The sequence below is a fragment of the Pungitius pungitius genome, chromosome 11 (genome assembly GCF_949316345.1).
Source record: "Pungitius pungitius chromosome 11, fPunPun2.1, whole genome shotgun sequence".
Classification (NCBI taxonomy): Eukaryota; Metazoa; Chordata; class Actinopteri; order Perciformes; family Gasterosteidae; genus Pungitius; species Pungitius pungitius.
Window position 1 is genome coordinate 7,215,791 of NC_084910.1, and position 21,563 is coordinate 7,237,353.

General features: G+C 46.0%; 1 protein-coding gene across 5 annotated transcripts; it reads left to right on the top strand.

Moving 5' to 3' along the window:
• Nucleotides 1-11,586: 11,586 nt before the first annotated feature.
• On the top strand, nt 11,587-20,712 carry LOC134132862 (uncharacterized). 5 transcript variants are annotated; one of them, XR_009957058.1, is made up of 4 exons: nt 11,587-11,920; nt 12,067-15,877; nt 16,275-16,373; nt 19,193-20,712. XR_009957058.1 is itself a non-coding variant. In XM_062565479.1 (3 exons), exons 1-2 carry the CDS (start codon nt 13,383-13,385, stop codon nt 16,331-16,333), a joined length of 1,647 nt encoding a protein of 548 aa, XP_062421463.1. In that variant the 5' UTR covers nt 11,587-13,382; the 3' UTR covers nt 16,334-16,373; nt 19,193-20,712. The 5 variants fall into 5 exon arrangements, 3 of the variants coding, with proteins under 3 accessions (XP_062421463.1, XP_062421464.1, XP_062421465.1); XR_009957059.1 differs by having other exon boundaries at nt 11,587-12,218; XM_062565479.1 differs by having other exon boundaries at nt 11,587-14,970.
• The last annotated feature ends 851 nt before the right edge of the window (nt 20,713-21,563 follow it).

The following is a 21,563-nucleotide window of genomic DNA, read 5'->3' on the forward strand; positions in this document are numbered from 1 at the left end:
ATTCTTTACAAGACACCGTTATAGTAAGATAATCAATTTGTTTGTTTTTGAAGCAGGTCTATATGGAAGAACACTTCCAGTCAGATATCATCACTTTCTTTGTATCACAACCATATCTTACATATATTTCTTTATTTGTATGTTTTCTTTTACAAAACTTGTATTAATTTATTTTTGATGGTCGTTCACGGCTTGGTCCCATGAAAGCCCTGCTTTCGATTATTTGGAATTTGCTTGTTTTCAGTACTGTTTTCTATTTACTTCGAGTAAGAAACAAACACCTAGACGAGGGATGGTTTTCAGGTGTTTTTTATGATTGAATCAAAACTGTCTGGTGTTTCTTCACGTTAACCCTGGGATTGCAAGCGTTCAACGTGCTGTTGGATACCCAGTGCGTTAAATAGTGTTGTTAAGGCTACTGACCGAGCGTCAGTGTGTAATCAGTTGTCAATTTAGGGCACTCAAGCCAGTGGAGGGGGTCTTTAGCTGTGGTTGTGCCAGCCCAGTGTCAATTTAGACAGAAACTCAAACAATGGGACTGTCAGGCCAAATGGGAAAATGTGTTTCCTTGTCCCAAATAGACACGTTGGCTGACTGGGAAAGGGCCCGGTGTGCCAGATGGTCAGTGTCAGAGTATCATTGGGCAATACTCTAAGCTGCTCTGATGGGAAGGTTGCACAGGAGTGAGTTGGAAGTTTCTAATATTTTATCCAAATATGAATGTCTCAGTAACATGCTATATAAAAATGTGTTGAAATGAAAATGTATGGATACATTTTATTAACTTTTTTTAGGTTTGATATACTTTTATGTTTCATCATTTCAGGAACCAAACCCTCAAGTTGTAATCCGGCTTATATAATGCTGTTAAAAGAAGAAATAAAACTCACAATCCAAATATTAGCCAGACTCAGCTTCAGAATAGAAGATTTACACCACGGTGACATGAAAGTACAATGCACTGTGAGTGGATATTCAAGAACAAAAGTTCTGTAGGGAATACTGATGCATGCTCCATGTTCGCCCTTAAATCAGGCAATTTCACGAGGATGAACAACAGTGCATCAAAGTGAAGTGAATTGCAAAGTTGACCTGAGGGATTGTGTTTGTTATAGACGCAGTAGTCTGATGAACTATGGATCAGCATGAGTAAAGTGAGCTATCTATGTATCTGTGTGTGTGGTGACATTGAAGAGGCCTGACAGACTTGTCCTCTCTCAGCAGATGGAGGCATGCATAATTCAATCTGGAGGCAGTTTCATGCTGTTTCTCTTCCTGTCTCATCACTGTTCCCAAAGACAGACAAAGCAGGACTTGGCTACAGCGGAAAAGTAAGGGTTACAAGGTGTCTTCCCCGACTGGCCCATCAGTCTGCCTCCCACAAACACTGGCAACCCTTCAACAACAACCAGAACAGGCATATGGAGAACGCCAACTCCAGAGTGATGCAATCGAGAATGCTGGTAAAATTCTGTTCAGCATTCAACTAAATTCTGTTTTAAATAACAGTATACTAGGTCAGAAGACCTCCCCTCCTTTTCCAACATTGTCATCCCACAGGGATGCATGCAGGGTCCCTGTGCTCTACATTACATGTCTACTCTCTCACTTACAACTGTACATCTGTACTTTGTTCCAGCAGCATCATCAAGATTGCAGAAGACACAACAGTACTGGGCCTCATTAAGGTAGAATGTCTAGTGTGTTCCTGCTTCCTTTTGCAGAGAAAATGCCTGGGGTACTTGAGCAAGACACTAAATTCCTAACCACTTGTGCATAAGTAGATTGGCACGTTGGTAGCCTCTGCATTTAGTGTATGTATATCTTTGGGTCATTAGGTATTGGCTTTAATGTTTTATTGAAATGTTCTAGCAGGCAATCAGTTTGTGGGTGGTACACTGAGGACCTTATTTGGCTCACCTTTAACAGTTTGCACATCCCATTCATCACCCGCGACATTAACTAGTTCCTTGGTCAGAGAACAACAACTACTATCTGACAGAGAAACTATTTTTGGTTTTATGGCAGCTGGTATCCATTTTATCGGGCAGTCTCGAATCAGTATTGGTACGTGCAGATTTTCCACCAACCCTGTCACAACTTCAAAAAGGACCCCCTGTGGTCTGAATCCAAATGGCAGGCTTTTTTTTAGTTTCGCTTATTGATGAAGGGGCTAGTATACCTGTCCACTCTGCTTTAGGCCAACTGCCTCCTTTCAGTTCACTCAAAGACCTCCAGGTAGACCTCAAAGATATCAGATTCAATGAAATCCTCACCAGTCTGAATCTGATCAGTAGTAGACTTAGAAGTTCAATCGGGAGAGACACGTCCAATAAAGAAAAGATAATGTTATCAATGTCATATGTGATGATAAAGTCTCCAGAGTCTTTGGCCCTCAGACTCTAGGGATATTTTTTAATCTATGGGCATCTGCCTTGAGCAGCAGCACAATAAATCCCCCCAGGGACTACCTGGTGGTGGTGTTGCCTAGTGAGGCTGCTAGAATGATGAATTGATGAAGAGGATGAATCTGATGAAGATTGGGCAGAGATGGGGAGGTGGAGGGACGCTAAAGGGCCGAATAAACCTACTGAAGTATGGGAGACATCCATATTTAAAAGAAAGCAGCAAGAAGATAGACTAACAATGCAATTGGTTTGTTGTGCTTATTGGATTGATAAAGACCAGCTCATCTGAACAGCTGATTTCCTGATTGACAGCTCTAAACAATGACTGCAAGGAAATAATTAGTGAGCCTACGTGGGGAGTGATTGACAGATTAATGAAAAATAAACTACAGGCTTAGAAGAGCAAGAATGTTTCTGCCTGCACTAGAGCTTCATTAAATGAAATTTATTTTGTATAACCCAAATTCAGAATTTGGGTTATACAAGAAAAGGAGATGATCCCTCTCCCAGAATGCACAGTGCAATGGATGTCATGTGCAGAGAATGAACAGCATAAAAGATGTACAATACTTCTAATTTGTATGACAGAAATGATTAATATATTAAATAGTAAACCAGGGAATTATTTAAAATTATTAGCTGTAATGGATGTAGTAGTCAAACAACAAAGGAAGTAATGGTGTCAGCGATAGTGGTTTGACCACTGCAGGAACAACCATAATCCAGATAGAACTGCAGAGCACAGAACAGTGTGAGGAGAAAACGCACAAAGACTCCAGGGAAGAACAAAACAGTAATGTGCGTTTAAGAGGACAGTAATAGCAATGTCACTAAGAACATTACTAATAATTATAGTAGCAGCAGAGGTTAGTAGGGCCATGGCAGGAGGCAGGACCAGGGATCAGATAGAACCTAAAAAGAAGGAAACATTTGGAAAGGATAATTCCACGGCAAATAGAAATGATCACAGCATCCAATATTAAGAGTGTCTCGACTAACAAATCTACCTATTTAAAAAACTGTGTCAAAAGCAATTCAGTCCACGCAATATTTTCCTATTCTGGAGAGACTTCCCAAATTGTAAGTAAATTAAGTCATATAGAGCAACTGTTTATGTAAAACACATTTGTGGGTAGTTTGTGCTATGCTGAATTAGTACTACACCGTTGTTTTCTTCAGTCCTCCTTGGAGCTCCTTGGATGACCTGTGCAGCATTGACTGTGGTAATGAAGCATCTGTCTGGTTAAATGTCCGTCTGTTGCTGTCTGCACTGCCACTGCCTAACGCTGCTGCTCAATGTTCATACATTTTGTGTGTGCCATAGGCTTCCATGACTCTCCACACTGTTCACCTTTGCAACGCAATCCAAGTCAGTCTTCTTCTATACCACTTATACTTTAGAGTCAATCCCAACCAACATTAGGCAGGAAAGGGATTCACCCTGGACTGGTCGCCGGTTAATTTGAACTCCCAGGGCATGTCTTTGTCCGTCTTCTTAGGATTACTGAATAGTGGGAATTAACATGTAGGCGATGTTTTTGTTCTTCTCATGGGAAGTTTTTAACTACTTTGTATGTAGTAACCCAGGAGAGGTGGCTGCTGCAAATGACAAATCTAATAAATCAGTTCATCAATAATACTTTATTATTATTAGCGCTGGGTCAGCCGTTTGAAAAACTTTAGTTTAGTTTTTCACAATTAAAAATCTATAAATAAATAATTACAAATATAAAAATAATAATGACATTCACAAAGCTGCAGAAACAACACTGAAAACCTTTTGCTAGACTCAAATCTGTTAACTATTCACAAAAATACAGCCAAATACAGCCATATTTTCAAATGACACACACATGCCATTCATTGAGCAGACACAACTATACCGCAAGCTACCAAACATTTATAGCATACTGAAGTGTAAAATTGAAAACACAATCAAAGAACCCCGCAACCCAGTAACAGCTCCAGCAGGGGACGCGAAAATTCCCCTTCCCGGGCCACACAGCTAGGACTGGGGGATCCCAAGGCATTCCCAGGCTGGTGCAGAGATATAATCTCTACACCTAGTCCTTGGCCTTTTAGCTCAGCTCTCTTGCAATAAAACGAGTGCATTATTGCGCCTGCTGCTCTGATTGTCTGGCCAAACTCACACTCAGTCTTCCCGCCACTCGTAAACAAGACCCTGAGGTGCGTGAATCTCTTCACTTGGCGTAAGGACACATTCCCTACCTGGAGTAGGCAATCCATTGGTTTCGGTCAACGGTCCGGAGCTTGTTTCAGTGCTAGTTGCTGATGAACCCGGCTGCCATGTCTCCATCAGTTTAGGCCTCTTGCTATAATGACAGATTTAGCCAAGGTCTGGCAGCCGTCATTGGGCCAGAACCTGTTTTAGTGCTTGTTGCAGATAAACCTGGCTCCCATGTCGCAACCAGAATAAGCCCAAACCCATACTGCCTGATTTGGCCCATGTTCGGCAGCCATCAACGGGCCAGAACCAGTTTCAGAGTTGGTGGCCGATAAACCCGGCTGCCAAGTCTCAACCAGAGCAGGCACAAGTTTGGCATCCGTCAATGGGTCAGAACCGGTTTCAGTGCTGGCTGCCAATAAATCCAGCTGCCATGTCTTAGCCTGAATAGGGCCGATTCTATGAAGCCAGCTATGTTTAACTCATGGTTAAATAGCTATACATAATTCTGAATTGGTTAAAAGGGGGTGATGGTGGCGCATGGAGTAGCATGATGCGCTGCTTGCCGCAAGTCTGGTGGTTCGAATCCTGGCTGCTCCATGTTCCATGTCAAAGTGTCCCTGAGCAGAAACACCCACAGCAGGTGAAATGAAAATTGAACGCGTCACCATTTTTCTCAGTAAATATATTTCCAAAGCAGCTATTGACATGACATTTACAACCCAAGTACATACATGCAAAGAAACCAGAACAAAGACGTTCAGTAATAAAGTTATGTGTAATAATGTGAAATGACATAGGGAGGGAAAAAGTATTGAACATGCTTACTGATATTTATTCAATACTTTGTACAAAAGCCTTAGTTGGTAATGACAGCTTCAAGACTCATCCTGTATGGAGAAACTAGTCGCATGCATTGCTCTGGTGGGATTTTGGCCCATTCTTCCACACAAACAGTCCTCAAATCTTGAAGATTCTGTGGGCCTCTTCTATGAATCTCGATCTTCAGTTCTTTCCATAGATTTTCAATGGGATTTAGGTCAGGTGATTGGCTGGGCCATTCTAGCAGATTTATTTTCTTTCTTTGAAACCAGTTGAGTTTCCTTGGCTGGGTGTTTGGGATCATTGTCTTGCTGAAATTTCCACCCCCATTTCATCTTCATCATCCTGGTAGATGGCAGCAGATTTCTGTCAAGAATACTCTGTAAATTTGCTCTAGCACAACTCTTCTGATTATTCTTTTCACTCCTCTGTCATAAATCTTGCGAAGAGCACCTGGTCGAAACAAATTCATTGTGAAATGATTTTCCACTTTCGTATTATGGCCCCAACAAAGCTCACTGGAACATTCAGAAGCTCCGAAATGCACCTATAACCAATACCACCATTGTGTTTTGCAACAATTAGGTTGCAAAGGTCTTTGCTTTTAACCATCATGTCTTGTGTGACACCTTGGCAATGAGACCTTTGTGTAGGCCGTCAGTTGGGACTGAACCAGCTGACATTAATTTGCACTAACAAGGGTCTGGATTGCTTTTTAATTACTGATAGTTTTAAGCTGTTGTCTTGGCTTTCCATACCTTTTTTCACCTCCATTTCTTAATGTGTTCAATACTTTTTAACTGTCTCATTTCACATTATTACACATTTATTTATTTCTGAACTTCTTTGTTTTGGTTTCTATGTATGTATCTATGTATATTTTACTTGGGTTGTTACCAACATCTAGTGAAAATTTCATGTCAATAGCCCCTTTGGAAATATATTTACTGAGAAAAATAGTGACGTGTTCAATACCTAATTCACCCGCTGTAATTTCTCCCCAGGCAAAATGTAAGCCATGAGTTAAAATACAATGTAAATCCCTTTGGATAAAAGGGTCATCTAAATGACATGTAATGTAACTCATGGTTAAATAGCTATACATACAATTTCATGATAGTGACGTTAAGAGTCTTGTTTTATACAGGCTAGGTTTTGGAGGTTCCCTGAATACCTTATGCTTCTGGATATTGAATTCTCCCTGACGAGGGGGTTGGCGAGCCTCCAACGAACCCGATCATCTCCTTACATCAAGGAGTTGAGGAGTTGGACAGCTTCTTCTTCAGTTCTCATCACCTGGGTGCACGAGTGTGGTAGGACAAAGAGGGCAACAGAGCTCATGACTGACTTACACTTTTGATTCCTTTGAACAGAATTTACTGACTTTTGAAAAAACCATGAAAGAAAACAAGGCAGGAAATTGATCATAGAGGAAATAACTGAAGGAACACTGACAATTCAAGGATATGTTTACCATTTCAACAGAACAGTGTTGATAATATGTCAATAACAGCATAGTCAATGTTGTGCAGGATTTTACTTGGAAATATGTCTTCCAGTGTTTATACGGTTCAATATCTTTGAAATCATATCCTCCTGTGGCTCCATTTCCTTTGTGTGTGGCAAATTCTAATCTTCTGACCCTGTCCCAAATAACATTACGCAGGTTACATCAGCAGTATTAATCAATTGTTGTAAAATTGCAATCTACATTTTCAATAGTCTCTTCAGCCTTTTTGGTTTAGGGATGTTAATGAGGACTCTCTAGACATTGAGCTAGTACTATTTTCCCTACTTATGTAACATTTTGGCATTCGATTCAATTCAATTCATTTTATTTTGTATAGCCCAAAATCGCAAATTAAAAATTTGCCTCAGAGGGCTTTACAGTCTTTCATGCATTCATGAGCTGTATTCCTATTGGCTGAGCTGGCAATGGTAGCGTGACATGAAGGGATTCTGCAGGATTCATTTCCCCTGGACATCTTCATGTGGCTGTGATAAAAACCTGCCAAACAAAATACGTAAAATTAAGGTAAAATAACATAAATCAAATTGAGTGCGAAAACCATGCATTTGGAGGAATTTTCCTTAACAGTTTTACAGAGAAACACATCTATTTTCTAGATTTTTTCTGTAGTATATATACTTTGTGACGGGGTCGAAGAAACACACGGCACAAGGGTCACGGTGAGTGCCCCGAAGGGCGGATTTTATTAGATTGCGTGAGGGATTTTTCCCTGGTGATCGCTCCTCTCTCGGTCTCCTTCCCGGGGCGCGGTGCTGCGTGTGTCCGTGGCGTCCGTGGAGTCCAAGGGGACGGAGGGATGGCGGTCACCCACTGCTCTCTGGGGGGAAATAACACAAGCCTTGTTACTCGGGTCCTGCGGGACATCTTCCTCCCCCCCGGTGTGTGCCACTGAGGCTTATCAAGCCCGCGCCTGATGGCACGCAGGTGTGGCCGCTCAGCCCGTGATGAGCAGGTGCAGGTGTGTCTGCTCTGTTTCCAGGGCGACGCTGACAACGGCTCAGGACCTTGTGTCACAACTTATATGTCTTATGGTGGAGTATAGAACGTCCGCACATGGCGACCATCTTGGTACTGTCAGGTCACTCACCCATAACATTGTGTTGGTAGTGGTACATGTACTTTAAATGATAACTCAATTTTCAGACTTTTAAACGTTTTGTTTGTTATAAACATCAGAGATGTAGTTATGACACTACATACTTATGAATAATGTTCTGTTTAATGTCATTTCCGTTTGAAAACCCATGGTTATAATTATAACGAGCAGCGATGAACGGGCCTTCGCCTCTCCTTGCATGTCGGGGGGGCAGCGGTCAGCCGGGTCAAAAAGAAGAAGAAAAAAAAAAGAAAACTTAAGTGCCTCAACCAGGAATCAAATCCAGGTCTATAGATTCCTTATTATGGAGCCAACCATCAATGATCAAAACGTCACTTAAATAAGTTGGATTACCCTTATTCAGTGAAGGCAAGATTGCCCTCTATGAGCCTTTTCATATGTGGCGTGACAAGCTCTTTACCCAGTTTATTAATGAATATGAATGCCTTGTTAGCCCTCCTTGCAGAGAAGTCAATGATCCAAAAAAAATCTTGGGAAAGAATTGATCACAACAGTTGCTGGGACAGGTTAGATGAAATACCAAGCAAAATTCAAATGTGGAAGCATTGAAATCATAAGAAGTGACTACGTCTTTAACTTTATTGTGGGAGCCAAGTTTAGTAAACAATGGAGCATTTTTAGTATCTCAAAAGCAACTTTGTTTCTTATATCGGCTGGACACGGACCCGGGTCTACTGCTTGTCTACGACTTGTTGCTAACCACTTAGCCATCAGCTCTCTTGCAATTGTGCAATCAAAGCGTCAATGGAATAGGTTGGATCACCTGCAATCCGTCAACATAATTTTTGATGCAATGTGAAGTTCAAAAATAGAGGGAATATTCACACCAAAAAAATTATAACTGACTTCCTGTTTGTTTTACAGCATGGTCCCCAGAGACTTTTTTAAGTCTCCCTGTAATACATTTGTTGAAAAATCACCATACTTGTAGGTCAAACAGGGTGCCAGCGCTGCTTCATCGAAAACGTCCAGGGGAATTGGAATTCCAAAAAAAGAGGGAATTTTTACACTAAAAAAATTATAACTGACCTCCTGTTTGTTTTATAGCAGTGTCGCCAGAGACTTTAAGTCTCCCTGTAATACATTTGTTCAAAAATCACTTGTAGGTAGGAGGCAATTTACAACTTTTGCACCAAAACTCCACATCAAGTCTGTAAAGGTCATCACCTAGGATACTCAGAGCTTTTCAAGAGTTTTTGAAGTTTGCGAAGGCTCAAAAGATGTGCTTGAACTTTAATGTGAAGATGATGTCGTCACGGCAACAAAGTTTGTCAAAAACTCCCAATATTCACAGTGACCTATCATCACAGTCTTAAGGCTTACATTCAGTGATCTGAAGTCGATCAGATTAAAAGGGCTAGGAGACATCAAACTGTTGAAATTTTGCATGGACCTAAGCCAATAGGTGGCGCTATACTTTTTCGACAATCACTGCATGGAAATACTTAGAGGCCTACACAAGCATCATGAATCATGAAATTTTCTAGGCAGAAATATCAATGTTCCCTATCAGGGAACTCGAGCTGCGTAAAAACGCTGTGGGAACGCCTCTGCGTGACCGCGTCATGAAGCACGTGTGAAATCCAACCAATGGCAAGCTGGTACGTCATAGGCGGACGACGCCGGGACCAGGGCGCTATAAAGGGACCCGAAGGGCAGGACCATTCATTTCTGTGCCTTCATCAAGTGCGTGTGAAGTTTTTCCTGGCCGAGGTCATGTCTGTACGCCTTTTCCCCGGTTGCTCTGCTCCCGGGGATTCTGGAGAAGGTCCGTTAGGACGGTGGCCTACTGCTTGTAGCCCCGCTCTGGCCGGCCCTAGTATGGTTCGCGGACCTTTTGTCGCTCCTTGCAGGTCCTCCATTGGAGACCCCCATCAGGGTGGACCTGCTGTCTCAAGCGTCGGGGTCCATTGTTTACCCTCGCCTCGAGCTATGGAAACCATCGGCGTGGCCCTCGAGGGGACCGCCTCCTAGGAGCCGGTCTCTCGACCGAAGTCGTGGAGACCATCCTCCACTCCAGAGCCCGCGCCACGAGGAAGGCGTCTGCCGGTAGATGGAAGCTCTTTGCCACTTGGTGTGGGCAACGACAGCTGGACCCAGTTAACTGCCCAGTCGGTTCAGTACTGGAGTTCCTGCAGGAGCGTTTTGCCACAGGTTTATTCCCGTCCACCATCAAAGTTTATGTGGCGGCCCTGTCTGCAACCCATGCCCCACTAGACGGGCGTTCTCTGGGGAGACACCCGCTGGCATCCCGCTTCCTTCATGGCACCCTGAGGCTAAGGCCAGCAGCCAGCACTGGAGTTCCGTCTTGGGACTTGGCCATCGTACTAGAGGGTCTCTCCGGTGCTCCCTTTGAGCCCATGGCGGAGGTTGCAGTGAAGTATGTGGCTCTTAAGACCCTCTTCCTGCTTGCTATTTCTTCCCTCAAAAGAGTTGGAGATATGCAAGCCCCCTCGGTGGCCCCATTGTGCTTGGAATTTGCACCCGGTATGATGAAGGCGTTCTTACTACCTTCCCCCGGCTATATTCCTAAGGTCCCGTCCGCTACGGTTGGGCCTATGGTGCTGCAGGCTTTCTGTCCTCCCCCGTTCCTGAGAAGAAAAAGCGTCGGACCAGGCGAAGCTTAACCTCCTCTGCCCATTCAGAGCCCTAGACCTGTACGTCCGCAGCACCTCCCTGTGTAGGCTCTCCGAACAGCTGTTTGTGTGTTTCGGGCCTCCCAACACTGGCGGCCCGGTGACTAAGCAGAGGATGAGCAAGTGGGTGGTTGAGGCCATCACGCTTGCTTATGAATCGGCCGGCCAGCCCGCACCTTGGCTGTCCGGGCCCATTCTACCGATTTCACACGTGCTTCATGACGCGGTCACGCAGAGGCGGTCACGCAGCGTCTCGCCCCCTTCAGGGAACGAAGGTTACATACGTAACCGAGAGACGTTCCTTGGAGTTATAACATTTTAGATTTTGAAGAGAATCGTCAAAAATTGTCCAAAATGGACGCAAGCTCATGCCTAGGTAGCATTTGCATACCATGATTGACTTATTTGTAGAGCACATCCAAGAGCACCTGCGTGCAAAGGTTCAAGTACATCGGTAAAAGTGGGCAAACATTTCCCCAGAGAGAGCAGTTACGGGGGCGCTAGAGAGCACTTTTTTTATCTTCTAATTGCGCGACCCGAAGAATTTTTCGCACTCCTGAAGCGAAATTCAAGAGTTTTTGAATATGCCAAAGGCCCCAAAAATGAGATTGGAGTGGCGAAAGAATAATTCTTCGAAAAACAATAGGGCTTCGCCCGACTTTCAGTCGGCTCAGGCCCTAATTAAGTATGCAGTGTCATAAACGCATCTCTGTGCAGGTGTCACGGTTTGGGTTATTGTCTTGTTTTATTTTGTAGTTTCATGTCTCTTGTGTCCCTGTGCTAACTTCACTTCCTGTCTTGACCTGTGATTGAGTGCCGTGTTTGATTGTTTCCCCGTGTCCAATCATCTGCACCTCCCTTGTGTATTTAAGCCCTGTGAGTCTTGTGGGATGTGGGGTTCTCTGTGTGTGTCTTCTTGTATTTACTTTTTAGCTTGTAGAATAGATGTCCGCTTGTAGGACAGATGGCGTGACCGGATCGGTCCTTATAAGGCAGACAATGTGAATGGTGGAAGAGAGAGCACAGGAAAAATGAAGATAAAATATTATCTGAGATAACACACCTGCGACCGAAGGGAGAGCCAGTTTGAACCCATTTTCAGGGCAAGGCCGAAGGCGGCAGGAGAGAGTACCAGACACTCATTGTTCGGGGAAGGCGTTTGTTACAGAAGGATGAACTGGGTTGAACCAACGTTCAAGGGCACCAGAGGGATTAAAACAGGTCAGTGCCAGAAGGCAGGCGGACTTTGGAAGGGATTTGCTTGCGATGCGTATTTCATTGTCTCCAGATATATCTGCGGAGAATTGCTCATGTACAACTTTTTCTCTTCTAAATAAATGTTAAACTTTTTAACTAATTTCCTGCAGTGGATTCTTCTATCAACCAACTCGGGTGGATAAGGAATATCCTAACAATTTTGGGGGCTCGTCCGGGATAGGAGTTTTCCTGCAGGGGGAATTCGGTCCAAGAGCTTTCACCTGCTGAACACTGCGTACTCCCAGGCCGGCCTCAAAACAAGGTAAGCAGAAACCTGTTACTAATTCTGCATATTGATTAATCTAAAATAAGGAGTACGCTGTGGATTGGTGGTGAAGGAACCAAATTGATACATGAGCAATTCGCTAAAGTTAATATTAAGGAAACCGGTAAAAGTGCACAACAATAGTACCGGCGAGTACTATTGGGTTTAGTAGGTACCGGCGAGTACCAAGGGATCTTCTATCCGACACAAATTAAAGGATCAGGGATCCTATTGGGTTTAGTAGGTACCGGCGAGTACTATTGGGTTTAGTAGGTACCGGCGAGTACCAAGGGATCTTCTATCCGACACAAATTAAAGGATCAGGGATCCTATTGGGTTTGGTGGGTACCGGCGAGTACCAAGGGATCAATGATCTGACACAAATAAAAGGATTTTGAATCCTAGTCTTTGGTTTGGCAACCCCATCAGTTCCTGACGAGGGCTGAAGTCGCTAGGTGAGTGTCCTGGGGATTTGAGGACCCCCGAAAACTGGTCTTTGGTTTGGCAACCCCATCAGACCCTGACGAGGGCTGAAGTCGCTAGGTGAGTGTCCTGGGGATTTGAGGACCCCCGAAAACTGGTCTTTGGTTTGGCAACCCCATCAGACCCTGACGAGGGCTGAAGTAGCTAGGTTGGAGTCCTGGGGATTTGAGGACCCCCGAATCCCAGGGTTGGAGTCCCTAGGAGTAAAAGCTCCTTAAATCCTGGGCTGCAGTCTCTGAGCAGCTCGTGTGTGTGTGTGTGTGTGTGTGTGGGTGCAAGCAAGCAGGAGAGTGAAAAAAGAAAAAAAAAAAAAAAAGAGGGGAAACTGAGAACATAGACGGTCCGAGAGGTTAATATAAACTTTCGGTGTAATACATTGATGACCGAGAGGTTAACATAAACTTTCGGTGTAATACATTGATGACCGAGAGGTTAACATAAACTTTCGGTGTAATACATTGATTCTCGGAAGGTTAAGATAAACTTCCGTTATAATGCATTGATTTCGAAGGGTTAAAATAAACCTTCGTTACAATAAAAGAATTCTGGAAGTATAACATAAGTTCTCAGAACAAACGGGGAAGCTTGCTGGAGCTGCGGAGAACATTTACTGTGTCACACTGAGGTGACCAGCTGTCCGAGCGGGTTAAAGCGATATAACTGGGAACTGTTGTTGGAATGGAAGATGAATATGATCGGGAAACTGTTGACGGCGGCTGGGGGCCAGCGCCGGGGTATCGATGGAAAATAATAAACGACCAGCTGAGGCTGTTGTTGGTGGCGGTGGGTGGAGAAACCAGCGGGAAAAAGAAGCATGAGGCTGTGGAGCGCACGGAACGCGCGGTGAGAAAGTTGTTAGAAAAGAAAGGCGTTAGTTTGGCAGACAGGCTGTCACTGGCGCAGATTTTGTGGGAGAAGGAGAGAGCTTGTAGAGAAGAAAAGAAGGAGCTTGAGTCGAAACGCGAGAAGGCGAGTGTGTTGAAAAAAGGAAAACTTCGTAAAGAGATGGAGGATGTGGAGGACATGAGGTCCGCATTGTTTTCGTACTGGATAAAAAGTAAAGCCGTGGGGAGAAATAACCAGGAACGGTGTAATGAGGAAAGACCACCGGCATACGATGTTGAAATAAACGGTGTGAATTCGGCTTCTGCACCTGCTGGGTTGTATCCTGTATTAAATATAACGGGGGGAGAGTTGGAAGTTGAAGAAAGTGTACCACTGCGGGGTTGTCGGGGCAACGAGGTAACGGGGGAAAGCCGGCCTTTCGAAGCGCGTCAAAATCGGGAGGGGTTTAAAGAATGGACGGACTCACGCACTCCGGGGAGAAGGGACAGCTCAGAAGTGCAGCGGAGAAATAAGGCGGATAAGGGAAAGTATTTAGCCGGGGCGAATGAGCGGGTGAAAACACAATTGAGATACGGGGAATCACCAGACTTGGGGGAGAGAGGAAAAAAAGGCTCTGCCTCGGCTCAGGAGGAGCAAAACGGGGAATGCGGGGATAACAGCGACCCAGAGATTCACGGGGAACCGGGAAAAATGTATCCGTTATTCATGTCTTCTCGAGGGGTTAATAAATACAAGCCGTGGTCGCTGGGAGACGTGTCCGCTCTAGTCGCGCAAATGCCTGCACCATCTGAAGGGGGAGATAAGTGGCTAAAACAACTCGATACGCTTACTAACGGACACACGCTGGCGCTCGGCGACTTTAGGGCTGTAGCAGCCAGATGCATGACCGCACATGATTTAGCGGACGTGGAAAACAGAGCGGGGGTGACCCGACAAGCCGATGACGACAGATTTTTGTATTTCGCGACGGAGATCGGGGACGCAATGCGCGAGAAATGGCCACTTCTAATGTCGACTAAAATACCGAAATTACCATGGGACGCGAAGAAAACCCCGCGCGCGTATTTGGACGAATGTAAAGAGACCTGGGTAAAAAGCACTAGCCATCATCCGGGAACGGAGGGCATACAGAGAGAATGGTTCAGACAGGCGGTGCTGGAGGGAGTACCAGAGGGGGTAAAAGCTAAAATGATCACTAATCCAGACTTGCCAGGAAGTGAATCTGCTGTGTGGGAAAGACATTTACTGCACCATTTACAGGACGCGACTGAGGAAGCGACAGGGGAAGAGAAGCAGCTAAAAGAATTACAGGCTCAGCTTCTTAGGCTTCAGCTCACTAAGGTCAAACAGGAAGTGAGCGACAAGAAGCAGAAAGGGAAAGACGAGCGACAGATGACAGTCCAGGCTGCCCCAGCTGAAGGTAACGCCCCAGATTTGTATCCACTCCCACCATGGGAGGAGACGTCGTATGGGACAGCCCAGGGGTGGGGCCCAAACCGAGGGGGCGGTTATCGGGGAGGTTACAGAAGTAATTACAGGGGTGGCGCTGGTCGGAGAGGATCATACGGTGGGGGAGGAGAAAGAGGCGGCTACCAAGGGAGAGACGCTTGTTTCAACTGTGGTATGGAGGGGCACTGGCGCATGGAGTGTCCTAGCAAAAAGAAGAGACAGGGGAGGGGCAGGGGTGTCCCGTCTCGGGGGGCTTGGGCCCCCAATCCACATGCTGCGCCACCTAGGGGACAATACCCTGCACTGGAGGACTGGGGCCATGAGGCGGATGCCTCTCAGTGACACACCCCAATGGGAGACTCCGACAGCAGGGGCAGGGCAGACCCCATGCTGTCACTCACAGTACTGCAACAACAACTTCCATTTCTCGTTGACACTGGGGCCACATACTCCACCATACAAGCAGCGGGCTCGTCTGCTATGTCCAAAGACAGTGTCAGCGTTATGGGATTCTCCGGGGTGTCACAGAAACTGCCTATAACAGTCCCCCTACCGGTGAAAGTGGGAAATCAGACATTGACTCACTCTTTTGTTGTCTCACCTCAAGTTCCAGTGAATCTTATGGGAAGGGATCTTCTCATCAAAACAGGGGCTTCAATCTTGTGCGGCCCGGACGGACTGAGTGTCACATTGCTGGATGGAACTGTGTTGCATTGCAATGACAATGGACAGACTAATGGCCAGTGGGTGATGCAGCCACTGCAACAACAACAGTGCGCAGACATTTACTGGGGCCTCCTAAAGCCTGAGTGTCCTGACATCCCGGGGGTGATGGCTCTTTACCAAAAGTGGAAGCCTTGGATAACTCTTCTTGATCCGTATGTTTCACCTCCTGACCCGCCTCATGTAACATTGTTCTATGATAGACAAGGGGATGATTACTACTGGGATGAATTTATGGGGCACTTAGAGAGCACTGAGTGGGAGGTGACGTCCCAAAACCTCTATGTGGGCCCAGAAGGGGTAGCCACAGCTGTTATCCTCTCTCCTGATCAATTGAAATGGTATTTAATGAGCCAAGAGGCGGTGCCACATGTATCGCTGGCTCTGCATCCCAAACATCAGGCTAAAGACTTGGGTCCAATGACTAAACGAGCAGTGCTGCTAGATGACTGGGTGTGCACTCAACTGCCTGATGTTTGTTTTTCTCCTTCCGCTAAGATGTACAGAATTTCAGGGAAAGCGACTAACACTGTCATTTTAACGCACGAACAGGTGTCCAGAGACCACGGAAGGGAGAAGACCGACCATCCCCACACAGCTATCCTTCTTGAGAAACTTCCAGACTACCTCTGGTCCGAAGGCCCGACGGACGTAGGTTTTTGTAACACATGTAAACCAGTAACGTTTGAAATTCAAAAGCGACCCCCCATTTGGCAGTCCCAATACCCTCACAAGCCAGCCGCGGCAGAGGGGATCAGGGACACTATAGAGGGACTCATTAAGTCAGGAGTACTGGAGCCCTCTCAGTCTGCCTGGAACACGCCCATTCTTCCGGTAGAAAAGGCAGCAACTGGTAAATATCGCATGACACATGATCTCAGAAAGATAAACGACATGCTGGTAACGACAACGGTACCCGTCCCGAACCCATACACTGCGTTGACTAGTCTAACACCACAACAACAATGGTTCACGTGCATTGATTTGGCAAACGCGTTCTTTTGCATACCCCTACAGGAAGACTTGCGGGATGTATTCTCATTCACATATGGGAACAAGCAACTACGTTATACTCGGCTACCGCAAGGATTTGCTCTTTCGCCTGGTATTTTCAATCAAGTGTTAAAACAAGCATTGACAGGTTGTCCGCTCCCAGAGGGCACGACGCTGATCCAATACGTCGACGATATCCTCCTCGCATCCACTTCAGCTGAATCCTGTGTGGAAGCAACAGACACCATCTTACGCTGGTTGGCCACGACCGGTTTCAAGGTCAGTAAGTCAAAGTTGCAGGTCGCCAGGCGGCAGGTTTCGTTTCTGGGGAGAGTGCTGTCAGGAAGCGGCTCAGGGCTCTCAGCCGCGCACAGGTCCAGTATTCTCCACCATTCGCGTCCACAGAGTGTAAAGGAAATGCTTTCCTTCCTAGGACTCACGGGGTTCAGCAGACAATTCATTCCGCGTTATTCAAATCTCACTCAGATTCTACGTGCAAAGGTAAACGAGAAGGGGATGAGGAACCTCACTGCTGAACTCGATTGGGACCAAGAGGCGGAGGAGGCATTTATTACACTAAAAACAGAGCTGGCGCAGGCCGCAGACCTTGCAGTTCCAGATTACAGCGCGCCGTTTTACCTGGACGTTTCTGAAACAACGGGGGTAGTAAATGGGGTTTCGTTCAGAAAAAGGGGGAGGGTAAAAGGAAGGTGCTTCTGTATATCAGTGCCATGATGGACAACATGGAAAAACGACACCATGAATGCACACAACACGCAGCAGGGGTTGCAAAGCTATTAATGAAAACAGCACACATAGTCATGGGCCACCCACTACACGTGCTAACAACACACAGCATAGTAGCTTATGTAAACTCACAAACTTTCACGATGACGTTACTAAGACAAAGAAGGCTGAGCAAGCTGTTAGAAGCTCCAAACCTCACCTTCACACATGAAGGCATCAACATGGCTGATCACATGGGAGAGGGGGAACCACACCAATGTGAGTACAAGGTGGAGCTGGAAGCAAAAGCACGAACCGACTTAAAAAGCACACCACTGACACACTTTGATTGGCAATTGTTCACTGATGGCAGCTGCTTCAGACATCCACAACATGGGTTGCAGTCCGGATACGCGGTAGTCAGAAGTAATGGGGCAGGAACAGAGGTTCTGGAAGCGGGAAGAATTCAGGGTCAACGGTCAGCACAGAGAGCGGAGGTACTCGCGCTGATAAGAGCGCTACAGCTGGCAGAAGGGAAGGCAGTAAACATATATACTGACTCGGCTTATGCGGTAGGAGCAGCTCACGTGGAGCTGGGGCAGTGGTTAAGAGCAGGTTTTCTGACGGCTGGAGGAAAACCGATTAAACACGAACCAGAAATGAAAGACTTGGCGGCAGCCTTGGCTCTACCAAGCACAGTGGCCATTATAAAGTGTAAAGGACACGAGCAGTCCAACAGCACGGTGGCAAAGGGAAACCAGGCAGCAGATCAAGCTGCAAAACAGGCTGCAGGGTATCAAATGGGGCTCCAAATGGTAAATGCAGAAGAAGAGGGACAGTTGGGGCCACAACTTAATGAGGAGCAAATTGCAGAAGCCCAAAAGGGGGCGTCTCCACAGGAGAAAACGGTGTGGAAACAAAGAGGGGCTACGGAGGCTGGAGGCCTCTGGAGGTCCCCGGACGGTCGTCCAGTGCTACCACCTGAAATCAGAAACAGGTGTTTGCAGGAGGCACACGGGATGGCACATGTGGGAGACAAACAGATGAATAGGAATCTTTGTCACTGGTGGCATCCGTTTTTGGCAGACATGACACGTGAATATGTTAAGACCTGTAAAATATGCATCACGTTTAACCCAAAACCGACGGTGAAGCCGGAGATGGGGGTGTTTCCGTTGACATTGGTCCCGGGACGGGAAATAGTCATCGACTACACTGACATGATCACCCGATGCGAAGGTAAAAGGTATCTCCTGGTATGCGTGGACGCCTTGACCGGCTGGCCAGAGGCGTGGCCCACAAAAAAAGAGGACAGTAAATCTGTTATCAAATGTTTGATAAACCATTACATACCAAGACATGGGTTCCCTGAGAAAGTCAGGTCTGACAACGGCACACACTTCAAAAATCATGACCTACAAGAAGTGGAGAGAATGTTGGGTCTGAAACATGCTTTTGGTACAGTATATCACCCCCAATCCCAAGGGAAAGTAGAATGCATGAACCAAAACTTAAAACAAAATTGGCTAAAATCTGTGCACAGACAAATTTAACCTGGGTTCAAGCCCTCCCACTTGCATTAATGGCCATCAGAAGCTCAGTCAATCAGGGTACAGGTTTCACCCCATACGAGCTGACCACTGGAAGACAGTTTCCCGGACCAAGCGCAGGCTTGAAGCTCCAGCCTGACCCGGAGACACCGACAGGTGAGTATGCAAGTCAATATAACGAACTACGAGCTCTCGTTTCAGATTTTGCGGTCCAGGTGCAAGACAGAACCGGAGGGCAGAACACCCCTGATCCCCACACAACAGCCTGGGTCCTCCTGAGGGTCATTAAGAGGAAGTGGTCGGAGCCACGGTGGACAGGACCATACCAGGTGGAGGAGAGAACCTCACACGCTGTGAGGCTGAGAGGGAAAGGGGACACCTGGTACCACTGGAGCCAGTGCGCCCCCGCGGACGAACCGGGTCGCACTCTTCAGGACATCCTGACAACGCAGCAGAAAGAGACGGAACTGGGCGCTGGATAGTGCCCGGACGTGCTCTCGGCGGGCAGTGACCGACAGACACCCAGTGCATGGTGTTCTGTGTTGACTGTCTACAACAAAAGAAGAAGACCAGCGACGAAGAAATGCACAATGCTATCCTCTCCTCTCCTCTGTTCTATCTTTCTCAATTCTCCGCAGTTAGTTTAGTTGAAATAGAGAATGTTGAGCACGCTTAATATTTCCATAATTGCTATGGGGGGGGTAACGGTTGTTATTGCATTAGCTCTTATATACTTAGCTGTCACAGGTTCCACCTTGTTTGTTTGAGTGTTATTACAGTGTTGATACTATATAGCTTGGGTTGTTTTTGGGTATATCTTTCTGTGAGTTGTTTGTGTAATCTAGTGGAAAGGAAGCGAGCCACAGTAAGCGACAGAACCAACACTTGGGGGTCCCTTCTCAAAGTCAGACACGAAAAGACAGGGCGTGGTGTAAGGTAAGAGGTTTAAAGGTCCGGGGGGAGGCCCTCCTCCATCAGTATCACAACAGACCGGCATGATGGGCAACGGCTCCAGGGGTGGAGGACTCTTTAGCGACCTTTGTGGGCATACTCGTCACTTGCGGTTGTTGTTTTATTCCCTGTGCCAGAGCGCTCTGTTTACGCCTTATCTCCACAGCGATTCAACCTGAGGGGGGGAACATGATGCCATTGTTGGCCTTGAAGGGCGTAGAGGACTTAGAGGAGGAGGTCGACCCGGCAGACTTACTCCATTAGTTAGGGTGATCTCTGTAAGAGATCAAAAGGGGGAAATTGTGGGATGTGGGGTTCTCTGTGTGTGTCTTCTTGTATTTACTTTTTAGCTTGTAGAATAGATGTCCGCTTGTAGGACAGATGGCGTGACCGGATCGGTCCTTATAAGGCAGACAATGTGAATGGTGGAAGAGAGAGCACAGGAAAAATGAAGATAAAATATTATCTGAGATAACACACCTGCGACCGAAGGGAGAGCCAGTTTGAACCCATTTTCAGGGCAAGGCCGAAGGCGGCAGGAGAGAGTACCAGACACTCATTGTTCGGGGAAGGCGTTTGTTACAGAAGGATGAACTGGGTTGAACCAACGTTCAAGGGCACCAGAGGGATTAAAACAGGTCAGTGCCAGAAGGCAGGCGGACTTTGGAAGGGATTTGCTTGCGATGCGTATTTCATTGTCTCCAGATATATCTGCGGAGAATTGCTCATGTACAACTTTTTCTCTTCTAAATAAATGTTAAACTTTTTAACTAATTTCCTGCAGTGGATTCTTCTATCAACCAACTCGGGTGGATAAGGAATATCCTAACAGTCTCTTGTCTCTTGTCGCGTCATGGCCTGTTGCATGTATCAGTGTTGCGTCGTGCCCCCATGCATTGTGGTTGTGCCAGGTCCTTGCCGCGCCTCGTCGTCGTTTTTTTCCCCTTCCCCTTCTTGTCTTGGTTTTGTTGGAGCGATTTTGAGTTTTTGGGATTTTGAGTTATTTTTTATTTTTCTACTATTAAAGCCCTGAACTCCTCATCTAAGTCCTCCCTCTTTGCCCTTGTACCCGCACGGCGTGGCAGCAGTGTGGGGATTTCAACATCCATTTCTTGATGTATATTTGTAAAGGGAAATTTTAGAATAATATTCTTTTTTTTTAACAATTATTCATCCCAAAAGTTTTAGAAAAGTCATGGAATTTTTTTTATTTATATGTAAATGTGGTTCATTTACCCCAAAAACCTAAGCAGAACGCTCTCATACTCGCAGCGCAAATAGTTTGCCTTATGGTTGTGTGAACGCACTTTAACGGAAAAGTTTGGTGGGCATAGGAACAGCAGCTCAGGAATCATCCACTGTGCCAGGGATGTGCAGATTTAACCATGGTTGGCTACATGTGGAAAAGTGCATGTCATGAGTTACGAATGTGAGTAATGTGGAGCCATTCGATATGGCAAACATTTTCCGACGCGCGCAGCCAGTCTGCTGACGGCAGCAAGGTGTAGCTTGTTCCTTCAGTGTTTGTCGTTGAGCTGCTGACACGTGACTTCCTTTTGTTGTGCGAATGGCAGGAGATCGTTTGATTCTTTTCAAACAGCAAAGCGTCAACTTAATATAC

Coding starts and splice junctions, on each gene's coding strand:
- LOC134132862 (XM_062565479.1), top strand. CDS start 13,383: ATGGAAGATGAATATGATCGGGAAACTGTTGACGGCGGCTGGGGGCCA. Junction 14,971..16,274: donor CCAGGCTGCCCCAGCTGAAG/GTAACGCCCCAG, acceptor ACGCACGAACAG/GTGTCCAGAGACCACGGAAG.